Genomic DNA, 21,531 nt, shown 5'->3' on the forward strand with positions numbered 1-21,531 from the left:
AACAGCAAAATATCAATAAAATGTTATCACACTTACAGAATCCATTTATACTGTATGTTGATCTGTTATCATAGTAATATGTATAAAAATAAAACGATCGTCCCGACATTTGTAATTGTTTTTTCTGTAGGCACGTGTTGCCATATTTTTTCTTTCTCTGATTTACTGAACCGTGCTTCAGTGCAAGTTTAGTTGACTCTATGATTATCACGCATGCAAAGAGAATATTTTATCACTGTTGATGTTTCACCTCTAATCACCGTAAAAATATTTAAAATCCGAATTTCATACGAAAGCAACTCAAGGTTATACTCTCGTCCCCAGCCTGTCAAGTCAAATCTCAATCCCAGCTGCTGTGCTGAGACTTCAATTGTAAACACCTCTTCTCTCTCTCTCTCTCTCTCTCTCTCTCTCTCTCTCTCTCTCTCTGTCTCTCAATGAAATATGAAGTACAGGCAGTCCTCGGTTATCGGCGGGGGTTCTGTTCTCGGGGTGTGATGATAACCGAAAATCGGCGATTTCCGGCACTTTTTCTGCAATTTTCGGTGACTTATTGGCACCAAGAAGTGCCGATTTTTGGTTATCGATGCCTCTGTTAGGTATGTATTGGCACCAATACCCAATTATCGGCACTGATAAGCGGAAATCAGCGATTTTTGGCACCGAAAATTGCTGATTTTCATTGCTAGACAAGCGCAGTAAAACTGGATCGCCATTAGCCGAGCCCGCCATTAACCGGGGACTGCTTGTACTGCATTATAAACTTCTACATACAAGATTAAAAATAAATAATTAGTTTCTTTTAACAACTAAAAAATTATTTTCCTAATTCTTTTGGTAGTAGGCTCAGTCAGCTGATTCTCAGAACGTTAACATTACAAATGTCGGGGCGATCGGTTTTCTAAACATATTACTATGATAACAGATGACATAATAATACAGTATAAATGTATTCTGTGAGTGAAATAACATTTTATCGACATTTTGCTGTGTTTACATTAATATTAATATTTGAAAATTAATGAATCATTGTAACATGTACATACACAAGAGAATATTTTATCACTGTTGATTGCAATTATAATTTGATATTTTTTTCAATGCCCATTTAAATATTCAAGTAATGTACAGTATTTAACTCTACTTGTGAATTTGAATTCCCAATATTTCCCCTATCTGAAAAAAGAAAACAGGACAGCTTCAATACTGTTTGAGAGAAAATGGCCGTGCTTGAATGTTGTGGAAGGGGGGGGACTTGAGTTCAGTTTTCACATGTGACTGTAAGCCATATATTTTTAAGGATAATGTTGTAAGATGACTTTGAAATTATATTAAAGGGTTTTAGGATGATAGTTTAAGGTATGTTTGGTGTTTTAACTATTAAAATAGGCAGTTATAAGCATTTTGAGAGCGGGGTGGTCTTTGGTGTTTGAACTATTAAAATAGCCGGTTACTGTATAAGCATTTTTAGAGGGGGATACCAACTTAACGTGGATTTTCGCTTAACACGGGTGGTTGTGGTCCATAACCCCTGCAATTACAGGGGACATACTGTACAGAAAGAAGAGCTCTTACTTATTAAAAAAGAAAAAATAAATAAAATAATGATTAGATAAAAATAAATTAGAATACAAGGAGAATAGTAGTATTAGGTTAATAATGCACTGCATCCTCGCTTGAATTTCTGAAGTTCCAAGTACATGACAACCTCTGGGAGGCTGTTCCACAGTCCAATGATGTGAGGAATAAAGGACCTCTGGAACTAAGAAGTTTGACAGTGAAGCACATTTACTGCATATCGGTGCTGCTGTTCAGTGAACCTGGTTGCTCTCGGCAGGAAAAGGGGATCAGGAGGAAGTCAGCTGTATGGTAAGCTGTATTTGCAGGAGGCGAGAATCAACAAAAATGGGGTAATTTTCGTTTGAACGATTTTGTCTCCACGTATTGAATTTGGTCTGTTTGTCAGGGTAAGCTTGTCTACATGTATCATCAAACCATGGCGGGTCATTGTCGTGAATTTGACAACCTTTCTAGGGCATACCTTATTAAAATAGCCATCAGCGTTTCATTTAACTTCTTGGGATCAGGATCTAATACAGCATCTGAAATACTAAGTGCCTGACAAGCTTCAAAATGATCCCAATTGGCTCTAGATTTCAGCCAGACTGTTATTCCAGTGAAGGCATTTGGAATATACTGATTGACAGACATGTCCGTCTCAATGGCACATATCAGGTCTGATCTATTACCAGAGATATACGTGGGTTCCTCAATCAGCATAACAAAATGGGAGGATACACAGAAAGGAGCAGACCAGCCATGTTGATCTGTGGAATTTGAATTTGTCCACTCACTGTGCTTTGCATTACAGTCTCTACAAATAACGAATGAAGCTTTTGAATCCTGTGACTGAGCCATACTAATCCTTTCCAAGAGACAGTCATTTATAGAATCGTCGATATTTGGATTGTGGTAAACTGCAAATGCATGAAAATTGTAGAACTTACTGAAATTTTAAAATAAAGAACTTCTTGGCAACTACACTCCAAATTTTTCTGATGATAGATAGGTTATTCTGACTTATTTTATACAGCCATACCTTGTGCATGTGGGATGTTACGACAGCAAATAAAGTCAGTGCCATCAAACCCTGGGATTAAAAACTCAGCCTTTGAATTGTTATTACTTACAAGTGTCTCAGATAAAAACATCAAGTTGTATTTATGGGTGTAATTCAGGAGATCAAGAAAATTTGACCTTAAGTCCTGAGTATTTGAGTAAAGTGCTTTGGCATTTTTCTTACTGTTATGAGTAACAGGCCCAGGATTAAGCTCAGTGTCTCCTGAAAGAATTAAAATTAACAACATAAGATCAACTGAACAATAAACAATAATAATAACTTCAACAACAATAGTATTTACATTATTTACAAAAATCAACTGAACAATAAAATAACTTACAACAGCAACAGTATTTACATTATTTACAAAAATTCTGTTGAAAGCATTAATAAAGAAGACCATATGTCATTCAAAAAAGCTCCAGAAGCAACTGGTCAACTAGGTGGTGCCGGCACACCTTGTAAGGCACATAAGAAACCCACCAGGTTTGCCACAACAACTAGAGGAGGACAGTCGGGATGGATTTAGAAATTATAAAAAGCACACAAGGAAAAGATTAGGTAAAGGCGAAGGCACTTTCCCATTAATCCACCAAGCAACTTTTGCTTTCTCATCAGCATGTCTGAAACACTTTTCAAAAGAACAGGAAAGTGAACAGAAAGAATATAAATGCCTGATTGTATCCTCAAGCAAGGGAACTCAAAACCAAGACCATGGAAGGCCACATTACATTGGCTATGGCACAGTTCAAGGTTGGGGAACAAAGTTTGTATTCAGAGTAACCTTCTCTTAGAAGGGTTGCCTACCAAGAATAAAGGGTCCCTTCTACCTGCTGGTTTGATTTTGGAGTGTCCTTCTCCTAAAAGAGCTGCCTGCTGTGGCTAAAGAGACTCTTTACTCTACCTTGTGTAGGCAGGGATGTCACACCCTGTATGAATGTTGTAAGAAAAGATATGTAAATTCAGTAGTTTTTATTTTCCTCTTTGCTTCCATTAATTTAAAAAATAAGACTTCTTGGATTCCATCTGACTGGTAATATCTATATACCTCAAGGCTTGTCATAAATAAAACTCATAAGTAGTAGGCAGACTGTGCAGTGTTGTGAAGTCTGAACATTTGTAGACCTTTCTGAATTGACCATAAGGTTACTGAAGACTTTTTATGTTACAGGTACATTTGATTCCAAAACGCTCAACTGAACTTGAAGTTGGCCCAGGAAAGGACATGGAAAGAAAGGCTAATCTCTTGGTTGCTGAAGTATTTGATACGGAACTTATAGGAGAAGGAGCCATTGAAACTTACCGCCATGCTCGTGATTTTTTGTTAACTGTAAGTTTTTCTTTTGTGTTAATAATTTTTATTACTTTTGTGGTAGTTTTTTAATAAAGGAAGTCTAATGAATTAATACATCAATCATTTCAGTAGATTTTATGTTAAACATAAGTGAGTGCATAGAAAAATGTTAATACAAATGGCAAAAAAGGTATTAAATTCAAAATACCAGAATAACACTGAATAACATCATTGATGGTTGTTGCTACTTTTGGGAATCTCTCAACATTTGGGTCCTTATACTAAAAAATAGCCATTGCTTTTTCTATAAAAGAAAACCCCTCAGCCATCAAACTTGTTTCAAACTTCTTTAAAGGAAGAAGTTCTTCTTCATGTTCTTCTGTTCTATGCATTTCTTCCAGTTCCATTAAATCCTCATTCGCCAACTCCTCTGAATGACTCTCAAACAGCTCTTCAAAGTCCACTTCCCCTAAGTCAAACTGTAACTTTGCCTCCTCTTCTTGATTAAATCCTCTGAAGTCATTGACAGACTGTGGGCATGACTCCTTCCATGCTCCATTCATGTTTATGTCACTCACCTCACACCATGCAGCATCGATATTCTTTATACAACTGTAAATGTTGTAACCCCTCCAGAAGTAACATGAGGTCACACCTGGGTCATTTACCTTCTTCAGTGCTTGCTTTGATCCATTGGCTGAATGAGTGAAGTTGTGCTAGGGGGTAAATAAACAATTTTAACATCCAGAGGTGCAGTGGGTGACCTAGTGCATTATCCCAAATTAAGAGCATCTTAAAGGGAATCTCAATCTTGTGGCAGTACAGCTTGACTTTGGGAACAAAGTGATGAAAAAACCAGTCTTCAAATACAGCCGGAGGAACCCAGGCTTTGTTATTGGACATCCAGATTATGGGTAGATAACTTTTTGTGATATTTTTCAGTGCCTGTGGATTTGCTGCACGATGCATGAGGAGAGGTTTTATCTTGAAGTCTCCTGATGTGTTGCCACCCAGCAGTAAAATTAGCCTATCCTTTCCCACCTTAAATCCTGGCATTGTCTTCTGTTCGCCACTGATGTACCTTTTTTGGCATTTTTTTCTAGAAAAGGCCTGTCTTGTCAGCTGAGGTGTATAACCTTCCTTATCAATTATTTCCTTGAGTATCTTGGGAAACTTTTTGGCTGGTTCTTTGTCGGCGCTCACTGACTCACCAGTAACAGACACGTGATGCAAGTTAGCACATTTTTTGAAACAATGAAACCATCCATGACTTGCAGGAAATGTTTCATCTTCAGTGCTTTCACCAGCCTTAGCCCTCAAGTCATGGAAAAGGCTTTTAGCCTTTTCCTGAATCAGCATGAGGCAAAGCAGTACACATCTTTGTCTCTGGTGTTCCTTCCAGATGCCCAAAAGCTTTCCCATTTCTTCCTTCCCCTTCTCTTACATATAATTGTTGACTGCATTGGCACAGCTCTTTTTACGTGTTCCATAATTCTATCTTTGTTCTTAAAAATTGTTCTGATGGTCGAGCGATTCTTATTGTAATGGCGTGCTACCTCAACCATTTTTTCACCACCCTAATTTCTTTATAATTGCCACTTTTGTTTCTGTTGAGATAGCTGGCTACTTTTTACCACTACCACTGTCATCACTTGCTTTACGCTTGCCATTAGCCATGATAGATAAAGGATGGGCTAGGTATTCCCTGATAAAATTACAAAAATTACTTGGAGCACAAGACGTCACGTCTTATCACTTGTGTAGGCTTGGGAGTCTGGGAACATGTACAGTGGGTCCCCTCTTACTTGAGGTTTACTTAGAAGTCACTGCAAACATCCCAGAGGGTCCTATTTTCCTACACCCTAGCACAAACTAGCCACTCTCCCTACAAGGGCTGAGAATGATTGTAGTGTTTCTCATTAAAAAGGCAAATCCACACTCCTTTCCTAGGTCATATGATGTTAGGAAAGAAATCTCCGAACAAACAGGGTGGTTATCATTTAAATTATTGCCACGTGCTTGAACAAATTCGACTACACTGTGTATCAGTAGGTGGCATGGTTATCTTAACCCCTAGGTGCTACGGCAGAAAACCAGGGGTCTTATTGATGGTGAGTATGCTAACTATTGCTGGGAGAAGGGCGATAATACTACAACCAAACCCAGCATTCTTAGGTAAACCACTGTAGAACTACATCTTAAAATGTAAGTTCGTGTATAGTTTCTTGTTCCTTGGTACCAAAACCTGAAGAGTATTTGGAATAAAGAATGGGACTTGAAATCTGTGACTTGACCTCGGACCAGAAATGTTTTTTCCTTTGGGGTGGTGGGATTAAAAAGTGAGAGCTAAAGCCTTTTTTGTCACCTGTCAGTTTCTTTGTAAAGCTCCTTGAGGACTCAACAGCGACTACCAAAAATAGGTTTTTCCTACGTCAAAACCTGTTTTTTACCTGTTACTAAAGTACTTTTACTTTATACTATATTTGAAATTTTACTATGTTTTAGCATTAATACTGTGACAAATTTTAGCAGATATAAAGTATTAAAATTGTATTAAATTGCTTGTTAGCTCAGGCATGGCTTCTTGCATTAATTGTCCTTTATTTCAGTCTGCTCTTTTTATGTATATATACTACCTCTTGTAGAAAGGTAAATCACTATGCATCCTGGAACATTAAATCCCTCTTTCCTGTTATTCACCAATTTTCACATTTTGGTTAACTGTAATACATGTGACAGTGCTCTTAGATGTTTAGACAAGATATAGCTGAACTTACTCACCTTTAGCACTTGATGAGTCTTGTAGCACATTCTGCTATTTTATTCAGTCAAACCTTGACTTACGAATGAACCAACATACGAGTTTTCTGATTGGGAGATGCCATCTCTTAATGCGTCCACCAATGCCAGCACCGAGATGCCTAGTCGAGTGGTCTTGTTCAGTTCACGTGTTTATGTTGCTTTGAGCATCTCCACAGCATCTCGTAGCATTTTTTGCTTTGTTTTATCGCTGTGCCCACGTATTTTGAATGGTTTTTCGCTGTACCCATGTATTTTGGAGAATTTCTTAGTTTTCACCATGGGTCCTAAGAAAGTGAGTATTAAGACCAGTGCTGAAAAGAAGAAAAGGCCAATTACCTCGAATATGAAGCGTGAAATCACAGAAAAACATGGTCAAGGTGTGCGTGTTATGGACTTGGTGAAGCAGCACAGCCGGACTACTACTATAATCTGTACCATTTTGAAGCAGGAGGAGTCGATAATGGTTATAATGCCAGCCAAGGGCGTTAAGATTATTTTGAAACTCCAGACCTCTGCCCATGAAGAGATAGAACTTGTTGTTGGCGTAGCTGAATGAGAAGCGGAGATACCATGATGGAGAGCATCATTTGTGAGAAGGCACAAGACATCTACGTGGATTTGGTATGGAAGGCGGCAGGAACATCGACGGATGAGGCATCGGAAGAGTCATTCAAAGCCAGTCGGAGCTGGTTTGATAATTTTAAAAAAGAGGACTGGCATTCGCTCCGTCTTCAGGCATAGTGAGGCAGAAAGCTCCGATGTGAAGGCAGTTGTAGAGCTTGTTAAAAGGTTTGTCAAACTGGTAGAAGCAGAAGGATACGTCACCCAGCAAGTCTTCAAGGGCTCTTCTGGAAAAAGATACCAAGGAGAACCTATATAATGGCAGAAGAGAAGAGCTTGCCAGGCCACAAACCTGTGTAGGATAGGCTAACCTTTGTGCTGTGCGTGAATGCAGGTGGCAACTGCAAAGTTAAGCCTCTACAGTCAACCCCAGTATTCGCAGGGGATGCATACCACTATCCTCCACGAATAGCTCAAATCTGCGAATACTTGAAACCCCTCTAAAAACACTTATAACTGCCTATTTTGATAGTTCAAAACAAAAAAAAAAAAACTCTAAAAATGCTTATACCTGAATATTTTAATAGTTCTATTACAAAAAGGGTCATTTAGTCATGAAAATGATATGAAAATACAGCACTGTAATTTGTGAATATTTCTCTATGAAAAATACCGCATATGTTCCACAGAGAAATCCACGAATAGGTGAAGCCTCAAATCTGGAACCGCAAATAGGCAGGGGTCCACTGTACTTGTATATCACTCAGAAACCCCAATAGCCTTTAAGTCTCACAAGATAACCAAAGAAAATCTGCAGGTTATGTGGAGGGCAAACTCAAAGGCATGGGTCACCAGTGATATCTTTGTCCAGTATGTAAACGTGGTTGTTGGTCCTACCATCAAGAATTACCTCACTACAAATAACTTACCCCTGAAAGCCCCTCCCATCCTCAACAATGCTCCTGCACACCCACCAACCCTCACAGACGACATCTATGAAGAATTCAAGTTTATCGAGGTCCTCTTCCTTCCACCCAACACCATCCCTATCCTGCAGCCCATGGACCAGCGTGTGATTTCAAATTTCAAAAAGCAACAAACCTCATCCTTCAAGAGTTCTGGAAGGATCACTAGAATATCATGACCTGCCTCAAAATTATTGACATCCCTGGCAGGGTGTTACAAGGTGAACCTTAAACTCTGCATGGAAGAAGCTGTGGCCTGAGGTTGTGTGTGAGTGGGAATTCAAAGGATTCAAACCTGAAGAGCTAGTGGTGGAAAATATTGTGTCCCTCGGAAAGTCCACAGGCCTGGAAGTGGATGAAGATGATGTTAACAACCTCATCGAGGAGCACAACAAGGAACTGACAACAGAGGAATTAAAGAAGCTACATCAGCAGCAGCGTATGGAGGCTTTGCAAGTTTTGGAGGAGGAGGAAAAGGGGGACAAGTGTTGGCGGAGGTTGCTACAAGTGAGATTAAGGAAGTGCTGGGAATGTGGTAGAAAAGTGGTGTTTATTGAAAAGAAACACCCTGAAAAAGTTGCAACAGGTCGTGTGTCGGAACTGTTTAATGACACTTGCCTAGCTCGTTTTCAAAAAATTTTAAAAGACAGGAAGAAACAAACCTACTTGACATTGAAAACGAGGAAAGTGTGGGGAGAAAGCAAAAGTCAATGAAGAAGAAGAAGATTAAAAAAAAAAAATAGCAATTAAGCCTAGCGATAAAGTGTAGCATATGTAGAGTGTAAGTTAAATGTAACAACTCATCATTATGTGTGTAGCAAGTAAGGTAATTTAGCAGTAGAGCACGATGTAAAAAAACTCAGTGAAGAAGAAGATTAAAATTTTTAAAAAGTAGCAATTAAGTTTAGCGATAAAGTGTAGCATACGTATTTAAGTTAAATTTAGTAATGCAGCATTAAGTGTGTAGCGAGTAAGTCAAGTTAACGATAAAGCACCATGTGACAAAACCTCCTCTGCCAGTCTCCTCCCTCCCACCACCACCACCCTGCATACCCACTGAGACACTCACTAGCCCGCTCGTCTCACTGCTCCACCTCCACCAGTGTCTTCGTATGATCTTCAAGGTATAGTAAACTTAATAAAACCAGTTTATGTTTTATAAATTTTTTTATGTATAAAGTACATTTTTCTTATTTAAATACATGTAACAACAAAAATTGGTGGTGATTTTTGGGTGTTGGAATGGATTAATAGTATTTCCATTAATTTTAAATGGGAAATTCAATTTGATTTACAAGCAAAGAGCTCAGCAATTAAACTCCTATGTCAAGGCACCACTATATGATCTTTCATATGTGAACATTTTGGTCTTTTGTCCTATGTTTTAAGTTTCATGCCATTTAAATGATAAGAAAATTTATAATTTATAAGTTCGAACATTTTTACTGCATAGCTAGCAGTTCTGTTATGCCTTGTGCAAGTAGCAGTAAGCATTATATAATCTATTAGAGTTGATAAAATCCTTACACAGTCATTTGATCATTTGAGTGTGACATGAAATTTTATTGTCTTACAAGTTTTGCTTTAAGCTGTTATATTATTATAAAGTAGTCTAACAAGACCATCAGTCACATCTAGAATCTCTTATGTCCAATTGTTTTGTTCTTCAGCAAAAGGTACAGATTGGGGACAGGTGCTGGGGACACAAAAGGGAACAGGAAAAAGCAAAGGCAGAAAATAATGCAGTTGGGGCTGAAGGGAGAATGCAAAGAATGTGCTGTACTGTGTAAGGCATACCAAAGGCAGTGTCCCTCTTCAGGGTTGTATTGTGAGTTTTAAGTTGGTGTTTGCTATCATTAATAACCCAGCATAATGTTTTTCTTTTCCCAATAGGAGGATGCCCTACTTGTTCCATCAGAAGGGACTGTTTATGCCCAAGTTGTGCAGTCTAGCATGTTGCAAAGATGGAATCGTCTTCAAGAAGTTACAAGGGTTAAACCCGGAAGTAATGAAAGAGAGGTGAGAATTGAAAGCAGTTGGCTTAATGTGTTAGACTTGATATTATGTTATTCACAAGTTTAAGAGGACAGTAAAGTGGGATGGGATCCTGTGCTTTATGAAGTTTCAGAAAGGTAACTGTTGCTCAAATGCATTTATAAAGATAGTATATATAGATGGTACCTGAAGTAGCGTTAGCATCAATGATATTATTTGATCTGTATACATGTTAAAATGAAGTTAAATATCATGCATATTCACATGAGAAAGCAAGTATTGAATTCTGACTTGGCAAGGGACTTTGGACCTTACCTGAGTAGGGGTTGTTACAATTCCTATTTATTCATCCCCAACCTGTATTACAGTTTTTTCTAAAGTGTACATTATTTGGCATGAATCTTACCTATTGTTAAAGTTAGCTTACATCTTTGTGCCACTGGGTATTATCAATATCCAAAATAAACAAAAGAATAATGCTTGGCTGACCTGGGTGGGCTGTCTATAATCATCTGTTTTCCACCAGGTGGTGTTGGAATGTTTGTGTTCTTGTGTGAGGCTTCCTGCTCTGTCTGCAGTTTTAAGGTGTGAATCACTGTAAAAATTTTGAATATTTCTGGCTGATTTTCTTCTCTAGAGTATTGTATGTGCTTTCTGTTTTGCATTATATCATTTACAGCAGGGAGAGATAGAAGTGTTAGGTTCTGTAGGAATGAGATGCTGATAGATTATATAGACAGTTAGGTCTGGCTATAAGTGTACTCTCTGTATTCTGATTTCTTCCAGTGTTGCAGCTCCATTCTTGAAGGCTTCCTTTGTGGTTCAGGAGAAACAGATAGGTAAACTCAGAAGATATGTTTTATTTGGAATGAATCTTACCTGCTGTGAAAGATAGCTTATATCTCCATGCCAGTAGGCGAGTCAGCAATTCAAACAAAAGATCAAATGGCTGCCTGGATGACTGTCCAGTAGACTTGTTCTCCACCAGGTGTGTTTTGAATGTTTTAGCTCTTGTCAGAATTCTCCACGTTTATGTACAGATGCATGTTGGTGTTTCGTGGTTTTGGGAGTTTGCTACTGTCACAGTACTGTACATTATTTTTACTAGGATCCCTCCACTGGAATCAAGGCTAAGAATGCTAGGATATGTAGGAATGATGGCTTTGTTAGTAGGATGTTGATTTTTGAAGTGATAGACACATTTTTTGTGCTGGCTGCAGTGGTATAAAGTGTGATCCTGAGAATAGATGTGAGGAACTAGGGATTTTTGAAGGACTTTATGCCTAAGTTTGTTAGTACATGAAGAAAAGGGAAGCAGATAGATTGCAAAAGCAAATAGTCATGTCAGGTCACCAACCTGTCATTCTCTCCCCTGCTCTAGGTCCTTCGTCCGTAGTTTTTCCTACTCAGTCAAGGTTTTTCCTCTGCTAATGCTTTAGTTAGTACTGAGACTTACTCTGTAGGTCCACCATCTGCTCCTCTTTTGGTTCAGGAAAAGCATACGTATTGAGAAGTTAGAAGAGGATGTAAACCTTATTTCAGTCAGTAAGGTTTGTCTGATTTTGTTAGGGAACTGTTCTGGTCCTCCCGTAGTGTGTGATCATTTTTGCGTTCCCCTAGAAGAGGTAAGGTGTCAATTCCCTCCCCCATCTGTAGCCTGAGCCTAGGACTGCCTTGCAACAGTTGGAAGAGTCTGATGCCAGGGAATCAAGTTGGTTCTCAGGGCAATGTAGTTCTGTGCCCTCCATCACCTGCCTCTCGTTTGTCATGCCCTGAGTCTTGTTTAATGAGCTAGCCGAAAGACTGTTTTGGCAAACATTAATCTTTGCAGCATATGGACTTCTACTGTCATCTCCATCTGGTTGGAGTTTTTTAGCACTGATAGGACTACAGTAATCATATAGGTATAGACAGTGTTATTAGTTATGTGTCTGTAGTGAGTTGTACTTAGTCTGATGTTATGTTGACTCAGTCAATATTTAGACCATTCTCTTCTATGTAAATGTATGATGAAACATACTAAAAACTTTTTTTTTTTTTCCACAAAATATCCTTGTAAAATAGGTGTGCATCTTATGCAAGAGTGCATCTTATAGGCCAGCAAATATGGTAGATATGTGATCTATGAGTTTTACATAATATTTTTCAATTTTCTGTCAGACTGTTTACACAATTAAGTTGATTCAATTGTACTAGACTCAGTAGTGGCGCATGTAAGGAAATTGTGTTGTCCAAAGGATAATTTTAAAGATTAAGTGGTTCCCAAAGTCACAAACAAGCATTAAATGGTTCTTCATTGCAACAGCTTTTTATATCTGATGCCAAGTAGCCTACTCAGTAGTTTAGATTGTTTAACCTTTAGAACAGGAACAGTGTAATACTTTTGCCATTTATTGCTATAAACATCATATTCATATTGGAATACAGTACTCTTCTTATCTGTTGCTATAAAAGTATTCATTTATGCATAATTACTCAAATGGAATTGGATATGTTTGAGCTTGAATGTCTTCAAATGTACTGGTTTAATGTTGAGAGATGAAATTCTTGTACCTTTATTTATCCTTTGTTGCTATGAGATCACTAATAATGTGTACAGATTCAAGTTTTCAAGTCATTCAATGTGGTTTTGTCCGCTAGGTTTTGGTAACTGTGCCCAATTCAGTGTTGGAATGTCCAGGTGCTGCTGCTGTGCATGATCTACAATTATCGCAGGTTCCTCAGAAATGGTTTACTCCTATTTCTAAGCCCCTTCCTGTATTTTGGTGAGTAACACTGGCTACAATTCATTGCATGTGTCATGTTATTAGCACCCCCTAAAGAAAATAAATGAGTTCTGTGGAACAAAGTCCATTTTGCATGTGTTTGGGTAGCATTAAATGTTTGCAGTGTAACATTTCTGTTTAGTATCATAATATCAAGTTCAAAAAGTATTTATATCTGAATTTTTTTAAATGGGTCAGGTTTGGACTGACTGGTACAGACATAAAAACTAATTCTTTTAGTTGCAGTAGTTTTATTATAAAAAGATCTGCCTGACTGTAAGTAGTATTACAGTACAAATGATACCAATAACTGTGTTTTTAAGTTGCTCCTACACAGGTATAAATGTTACTTTTTTTTTAGAAGAACAATTTGATACTTCCAGCAAAAGAGGTGGTTTATGTAGGTTTTTAGTTTTACAAGCCTTAAATGCTTATCCCAACTCGGATGAAAAGATGTAGCAGCACGCCGAGATAACGGATTGTGGTGTATTGTATTTCTGGATGTACTATAGGTGCGAGATGGAAATATCAGTTTGAGGGTTTTCGTCTCCGGATTGGGGCTGAACTGTTTTTTGAAATCAGGCGCTAAAAGGAATGCTGAGAGTTTGAGTGAGGGAGAAAGTGCATAACCCACACATGAATACATGTTTATGCTTACAGTACACTGTAATTTCACTTTACAGCACTGTACTGTATACTGTCCTGCAGTTTATATTAACCTATTAAGCATCCCTTATGAGAGATGCCACCGCTCTTGTATTATCACATTTTCTATGCTAATTTTTCTGCTTTTTTTATGTGTTATTTTTTACATTGATACTGATTTTTGTATAAAGATGTTAGGATAATAAATATCACAGAATAAGAAAAGATGAAAGAATTTATTTTGCATTTTTATATCCTAAAGATTTTAAGCATGAAGCATAAAGGAGAGAAAAATTATTCTATCAAATGCCATCCCCTGGAACATAGCGCCAGTAGGTTAGAGAATTTTTTTTTTTTTTTTTCATTTGTGTCGTATTTTAGTGCACTTGATATTGTAGGCAAACTTTCTATATTTTCATCTAGAAACTGGATGGAAAATCTGTTCGTTAGTGCTACAGCGTGCTCCATGACTTTGTCATTAAAAAAACCTGTAAAAAAAAAAAAAAGGGTTTCCTTTATCCTGAACAAAAAGTTTGTGGAATCCACAGTAGAGAGAGATAGAGAGAGGGAAAAGTAATTTTTGTGCTGATTATGGAAAAGACGCTGTTATTTCGTTTTATCATAGCCATCATCATTCTCTGCAGTGAGTAGTGATAATATCTCTTTGGGCAAAAGATTTTTATTTTGATTTAGATTGATCATTATGGGGGATAAATGGGATTAAAAAAAATCAGTTGTTTATCAATGAACGTCAGAAGTGTAGCGGGAGGTGGAAGTCGTTGTCCTCTTGTCAGATTGTCTTTCCCTTACAAAAATGTTGCCATTTACCATTAATTTAGTTCAGAGTGTTACCAACTAATGTTCATACAATTTGTATAAGAGGGAAGAGCATTTTGAACCGAATTCAGTAGCACACCATCCTTGAAAGAGGTAGGATGTGTTACTACCTTGAAGGCATTTTGAGATGGGATGTGGCCAACCGAGATATGCCGTTGGTGACACTTAACAGGTTAATAATATGGCTTTTATCTTACTTTATGGTTACTGTTTATTTATATAAATATACTTTATAGCAAAGAGAAAAACAGAGCGATTTCAGCACTGTGAGAAAAAATTACTACATTAAACCCCCATATTTGCTGGGGATGTGTACTGGACCTCCGCCAAATAGTTAAAATCCGTGAATAGTTAACATCCCCCTCTAAAAACGCTTGTAACTGCCTATCTTGAAAGTTCAAATACCATATGTAAAGACCGAGGGTAAGTATTAGTATAGGAATAAGTGACAAATTTTTAAGTAGCTTGTATTTTTCCTAACATACAAACTTGAGGTCTTTACATAAAGGGCCCACCTCTTACCACCCATCATTCTCTTACCTGGGCCGAAAGGCATGATGGGCAATGTCACAAGTTCTATTTTCATTTAATTAATTTAAACCTTATTTCAGGTTTGATTGGAGTGGAAGACGAAAAGACATACCTTGTGATGATACAACACATGTAAATTTCCAACCACTTGCTTCTGGGGAATGTGATGCGGTACTCATGTGGTGGGATTTACGTATGGATCAAGATGGAGAAGTTGCTCTTAGCTGTGCACCATATTGGGCTCATCCTGACACTCTTGGTAATAGCACATTTATTTTTATGGAAACTGACAGTTTTTTATTGTTATTAGAAACCCGTTAACCATAAATAACCTTAATTGTGTTATATGCATCTGTATGCACCAGTTGAAACATTGCAGAGAGATCCAGTTCTGAATGCGCATCTGTATACACCAGTTGAAACATTGCAGAGAGATCCAGTTCTGAATGCTTAGACAGTTCCTCTGGTACACGGTGCTGAGCTTATTCTTTATTCTGTGCTCCTCACGTGAGGACCGCCAAGTATTTTGCTTTTTTGTGTTATGTCTTTTATGAATGGCAATTATTAGTAAATTTTATCTCATTTTTGTAATGTCATGTGAGGTATTTGTTATGTTTGGCATTTTGTTACCTTTCAGCCAGAATTGTTTCGCATTGTTGTTGTGTAACTGTGAGTAGACTGCTGCCCCTTCTGTTTCCTATGGTTTTGCAGTTTTTCTCAAGCTTGCCATGTAACTTTCAGTATTGTGAGTGAATTTCAGTAATTTAAGTGATTTTCAGTACATTGAGTCTTAATTTCAGGTTCATGTGTTCAAGTAATTTTTTTAGGGTTTTTTAGTTCATGTTCACATAAATCTAGTTTGACATTTTTGTTTTGTCAAATTTAATGGGCTGCTAGCATAGTTTGTAATTTTGCCTCGCTGTTATTGGACTTCATGTTTGTTGTTTGTCCCACAGTAATGGTTACCTTTGGTTCTTTCTGTTTTGTCTCAGTTGATTACATGTGTTTTGTTCTCTTGGGTTACTGTGAGTCGAGGAGGGACAATTTCAAAACACTTCTGTTTGTTAGTCATGAAGATCTTACTTAACCCTTAAATGCCTACTGGACGTATCATACATTCGACTAAAATTGTCTGTTGGGTGCCAAGTGGACGCACCGCACGTCGACTACAAAAAATTTCAACCTTCGGTCAACTTTGACTCAACCGAAATGGTCGAAAAACGCAATTGTAAGCTAAAACTCTTACATTCTAGTAATATTCAATCATGTACCTTCATTTTGCAACAAATTGGAAGTCTCTAGCACAATATTTCGATTTATGGTGAATTTTTGAAAAAAACGTTTTCCTTACGCCCACGCGGTAACTCGGCTGAAAATTTCAGAAATTCTTTCGTCATTTTGTCGTAATTTTTGCACTGTTTTATATTAGCTGTTACATAAAGTTTTATATATGAAAATGTGTGCAATTTCATGTAAAATACAGCAAAATACAACCCATGGTTGTAGCTTTTATCAGTTTGGAAATATTTTCATATAAACCACGATAACTGCCAAAATTTCAACCTTCGGTCTACTTTGACTCGACTGAAATGGTCAAAAAACGCAATTGTAAGCTAAAACTCTTACATTCTAGTAATATTCAATCATTTAACTTCATTTTGCAACAAATTGGAAGTCTCTAGCACAACATTTCGATTTATGGTGAATTTTTGAAAAACTTTTTCCCTTACGTCCGCCCAGAAATTCTTTCAATCACGTTGTCGTAATGTTTGCACCGTTTTATATTAGTCGTTACATAAAGTTTTATATATGGAAATGTGCGCAATTTCATGTAGAATACAACAGAAAATAACTCATGGTTGTAGCTTTTATCAGTTTTGAAATATTTTCATATAAATCACGATAACTGCCAAAATTTCAACCTTCGGTCAACTTTAACTCGACCGAAATGGTCAAAAACACAATTATAAGCTAAAACTCTTACATTCTAGTAATATTCAATCATGTACCTTCATTTTGCAACAAACTGGAAGCCTCTAGCACAATATTTCGATTTATGGTGAATTTATGAAAAAAAAAACTTTCCTTACGTCTCGCGCCGCTGTAACTCGGCTGAACATCTCAGCAATTCTTTCGTCACGTTGTCGTAATGTTTGCATCGTTTTACATTAGTCGTTACATAAACTTTTATATATGAAAATGCGCAATTTCATGTAGAATACAACAGCAAATAGCTCATGGTTGTAGCTTTTATCAGTTTTGAAATATTTTCACATAAATCACAATAACTGCCTAAAATTTCAACCTTCGGTCAACTTTAACTCGACCGAAATGGTCAAAAAACGCAATTGTAAGCTAAAACTCTTACATTCTAGTAATATTCAATCATTTACCTTCATTTTGCAATAAATTGGAAGTCTCTAGCACAATATTTCGATTTATGGTGAATTTTTGAAAAAACTTTCCTTACGTCCGCGCGGTAACTCGGCCGAACATCTCAGAAATTCTTTCGTCACGTTGTCATAATATTTGCACCGTTTTATATTAGTCGTTACGTAAAGTTTTATATATGAAAATGTGCGCAATTTCATGTACAATACAACAGAAAATAACTCATGGTTGTAGCTTTTATCAGTTTTGAAATATATTCATATAAATCACGATAAATAGAAAAATTCGACTTTCAGTCAACTTTAACTCGACTGAAATGGTCGAAAAACTGCAATTGTAAGCTAAAACACTTACAGTCTAGTAATATTCAATCAATTAGCTTCATTTTTCAACAAACGGGAAGTCTCTAGCACAATATTTCGATTTATGGTGAATTTTTGAAAAAAAACATTTTTTTACGCCCGCGTTACGATTTAATTCATGCATCATTTTGTGATAATATTTTCTCTGTGTTGCTTTGATTGTTTTACAATTTGTTATATACCAAAAATCATTGCAATTTAGTGTACAATACAAAGAAAAACAAAATAACCCGTTAGTTTCAACCGTTTTGCTCACAGCGCGATTTGTATAAGATTATATATGAAAAATTTTTTTGCGCTGTCATACATTTCAATATTTATATATGATAATGATATTTTTTCATTTCTGATGATTGCATACTAAACTTCAGGCAATGACAAAAAGGAGCCAAAAATGAACTCTTAATCGTAAAAACTAAGCGTGCTGTGATTTTTGAAAAAACTTTTTCCGCTTCGGCACTAGCTCCGAACGCGCCCGCATATGGGAGACGTTTTTGTAAATAGAGGCTCGGCGTTTAAGGGTTAAGTAGAAAGACAGGACATTACTATATAGTGCCTCGGTTTGTTTAGCTTGATAGTATAACGATAGATGCTCTCAGCAAGGTTCATCAAGTTCTGCAGGAGTGGTCTTCACACTGATGTCTAGAAGGCATTCAGAGCTGGACCAAGTGGTTTGGGGATTGGTTACCACCCTGCTGCTTTGGGACAGTCTGTACATCTATGCTTTTTGTCTGTTCATGTTGAACAGGTTCTGGTGAGTTTCTGGGTGTTAGCAAACTCTTGGATAACCTTCATAGTTTCCTTTCAGCCACAACAGGAATGGTTCAGGACCCTTTGGAACTCATCATGGACTATCCCAGGTCTCTTTCTTTTGGAGGTGTCTTCTGAAGCAGCCTCATTTCCACTGGTTTCACCCTTACCCAGAATCATGACACCTTCACTCATCACTGCAGATCCTGTACCCCTTAACCAGTTAAATAGGGCTAGATTTGGGGTTCTCCCTTGAGCTCCATATTCCAGTCCCAGCAGGTCTCGTGGTTTACTTGTGGAACATCCAGAAGGTCTCTCTCAGTCATTTAAAGGCTATCACTTTGGCTATGGATGAAGGGAATAACAAGCACATTTCTAAAAAAATTCTTTGTCACTATCAGATCAATTTCTTTAATGGGGACTTAGACCACTGTTGGATGCCTCCATTTTTTTATTTGGCTCACTGGTCCTTTGTGGATCTCTATTTGCTCCAGAGTGGTAGTCAAGACTCAGTACTCCATTCAAGTCCTTCATTATCCCTGCCCTGCCCACTTCTATTCAAGAGGACAGTTCCCTGTGTTCCTTAAGTCTCTTCTCTGATGAATGGAATCCTTACATTCCTCACCTTCTTGTTTATTCATACACAAGAGCTGTCTTAATCAGCTGGTGTCTAAAAAATTTATCTTTTATTGGTTATGACTGGTTATTTCCCAAGCTTAAACTACTGTACCCAAAGAGGACCTTGCTTTGCTCGATCAGGCCTCACAGGTTCAGGCCCATTCTTCCTCCTTGGCTTCTAAAATATAATTTGGAGATTGCTGTCATTCTTAGAACCAGCAGATGGCATTGACAAAACATCCCTGCTAAGTCTTGTGATGTCCTCAATGAATATTTTGCTAGCCTAACCTATCCTTAAATTATTCGATTATGTGATCCACTCACCTGTTCACGTTGTTCTTTTTACTCTATGCAATACAGCTTACGACAACAAAAACCACAAACAGACTTACAACCCGACCATTATCGACCTAACCTTCAGAGAGCTCTCTCTACCTTTTTTCCACCCTGCTTTCAACACTCCCGCTCCTGTTTGTTTACATTTTTCTCCCTCCCGCCATTTTCGTCCTGTGACGTCACTTCCTATGACGTCACAACAATAACATACTCTTTAAACATAAGGAATGCTATGCTATAAAAAAATCTTATAAAATTAAACATGTGCTTTCTTTTTATACATTCTGTAACACCCATACACTTCATCAATGCAGAAGATAAAATAATGACTAACTTATAAAACTAACATACAATCACTCAAAACATGATTTGTACCTGTTGGTACCTATCATTGCTGCAGACCGTGTACTTTCCCTAGGGGGGAATGGAGATTAGTCACCCTCTTCCTCTTCATAACTCATCTTCATTCATCTCAAACGTTGGAGGCATGTTTATTCTAAAGTACCCAGCATAATGTCTTATTTGCTTGGTGAGCTTACTCTCCTGAATTCATCTTCAATTGAAAAAAATATTACTTATGTAAGCATCCATTATTCTGGAATTTGACCAACTCCACCATCATTCTTCTGGGACTTATCTCTCTCTTTGCTGCCTGATTTCCCTTTGGAGCCTTCTTGGTTTTATAGTTTGTTGACTCTGTCAATAAAGGTTCTCAACTGAAGATTTAAAGAAAGGAAAAGTAGACTTCTTGCAACTATATATTTCTTATTTTAGGCTCACCTGCTTTGTCCTCCCTCTTAGTTGTGATTCAAATAATTATGATTAATGGGTTGGCAGTATCAAACAAGGTATTTACAGCAGAACTTATACAAGCCCATGAGTCATTGCTTTTAGTGCCTCCTCCCATTTCCTCTGGCTTCAGGAAGAGGAAAGCACAGAAGATGAAAAAGTATGGTATTTTGTACACAGTGGAATTGGTTAGGCTTGCACTCTTGGATGTTTCATAGTAATGTTTCAGTTGGTGTGCCTGGATGTGCTCTGCAAATTTAAGGCTATGTATGATTAATTGGTTTGTGTGAAAGTGGTTATATAGGAAAGATATAGTACTGTTATTAGTCAGAATTTTAAGATTCTGGTAGGGCTGCCAAGATCTTGTAGGCTACTTAAAAAAAGAGCAAAAATTAAAGTAAGGAAAAGTTAAAGTGACTCGCTTGCTAAGGAGAAAGCAAAATTTATATTTAGTTTCATTCATGTGTGCATAATGATGGGCAAGGTAAAACCAGCTGATGGAATGTTCAGTCTTTAAACCCAACGATCTTACATTTACAGGTTATAGACCAATCACTTGAGAATATTTTTTGCCTTTAGCAAGCAGCTTTTCTATTGCAATGAAAAACAAGGCCTTGTGTGACAAATTATCAGTCAGTTTTCCAGTATAAATGGAGTGTGACATTATTTAACAGAAATCATTATGTGGCATAAAATGAACCTCAGAGAACATGCAGATGATATGGGTAAAATATATTAAAAAATAGGTGTAAGTGTTATCACTAGTACATTAAGTCAGCTAGAGGTATTTTACAGTAACGTTGTTATTTAAGTGCTATTTCCAGTGAAAACTTATACAATTATTAAGCAGACTAAAGACATTGTACAGTGTAAATACAGATGAAATCAAAGATGAAGTACAGCGACAGGGTATATATACTCTTCAATGGAAACTACGAATGTTCAACATTGGTGGGGATGGTGGTGGATCTGTGCTGAAGGAGCAGTGGAGACAAGAGCAGAAATTGACAAAAGCAAACAAAACACATTCATTATCCCTAATGACCAATTCATGACAACTGTTTTTAACATATGTTGAAGCTAGTTGCTTATTTTGAAGATATATAAAATTTTTTTGATTAGACATTAGTGTGAAGAAGTGGTGATTTTGTAAATGTTTCCATTGTCTCTACAAATTAGCTCAGTGGGTTGGGTAAACTACTTAATAATAATAATAATAATAAAGGTAATATTTACCAACAACTGCCACAAACTAATACAACATAATGTT

General features: G+C 37.2%; 1 protein-coding gene across 14 annotated transcripts in view; it reads left to right on the top strand.

The window, feature by feature from the left end:
- Art7 (arginine methyltransferase 7) overlaps nt 1–21,531 on the top strand; it is a 59,383-nt gene that overhangs the window by 16,344 nt on the left and 21,508 nt on the right. For all 14 annotated transcript variants that reach the window (XM_067102417.1, XM_067102422.1, XM_067102418.1 and 11 more), the window contains 4 exons: nt 3,792–3,950; nt 10,136–10,261; nt 12,878–13,002; nt 15,096–15,274. In XM_067102417.1, the coding sequence (XP_066958518.1) occupies nt 3,792–3,950; nt 10,136–10,261; nt 12,878–13,002; nt 15,096–15,274 (589 nt within the window). The remainder of the gene's footprint in view (nt 1–3,791; nt 3,951–10,135; nt 10,262–12,877; nt 13,003–15,095; nt 15,275–21,531) is intronic.

Source organism: Macrobrachium rosenbergii, chromosome 59, assembly GCF_040412425.1.
Source record: "Macrobrachium rosenbergii isolate ZJJX-2024 chromosome 59, ASM4041242v1, whole genome shotgun sequence".
In the NCBI taxonomy this organism is placed as follows: domain Eukaryota; kingdom Metazoa; phylum Arthropoda; class Malacostraca; order Decapoda; family Palaemonidae; genus Macrobrachium; species Macrobrachium rosenbergii.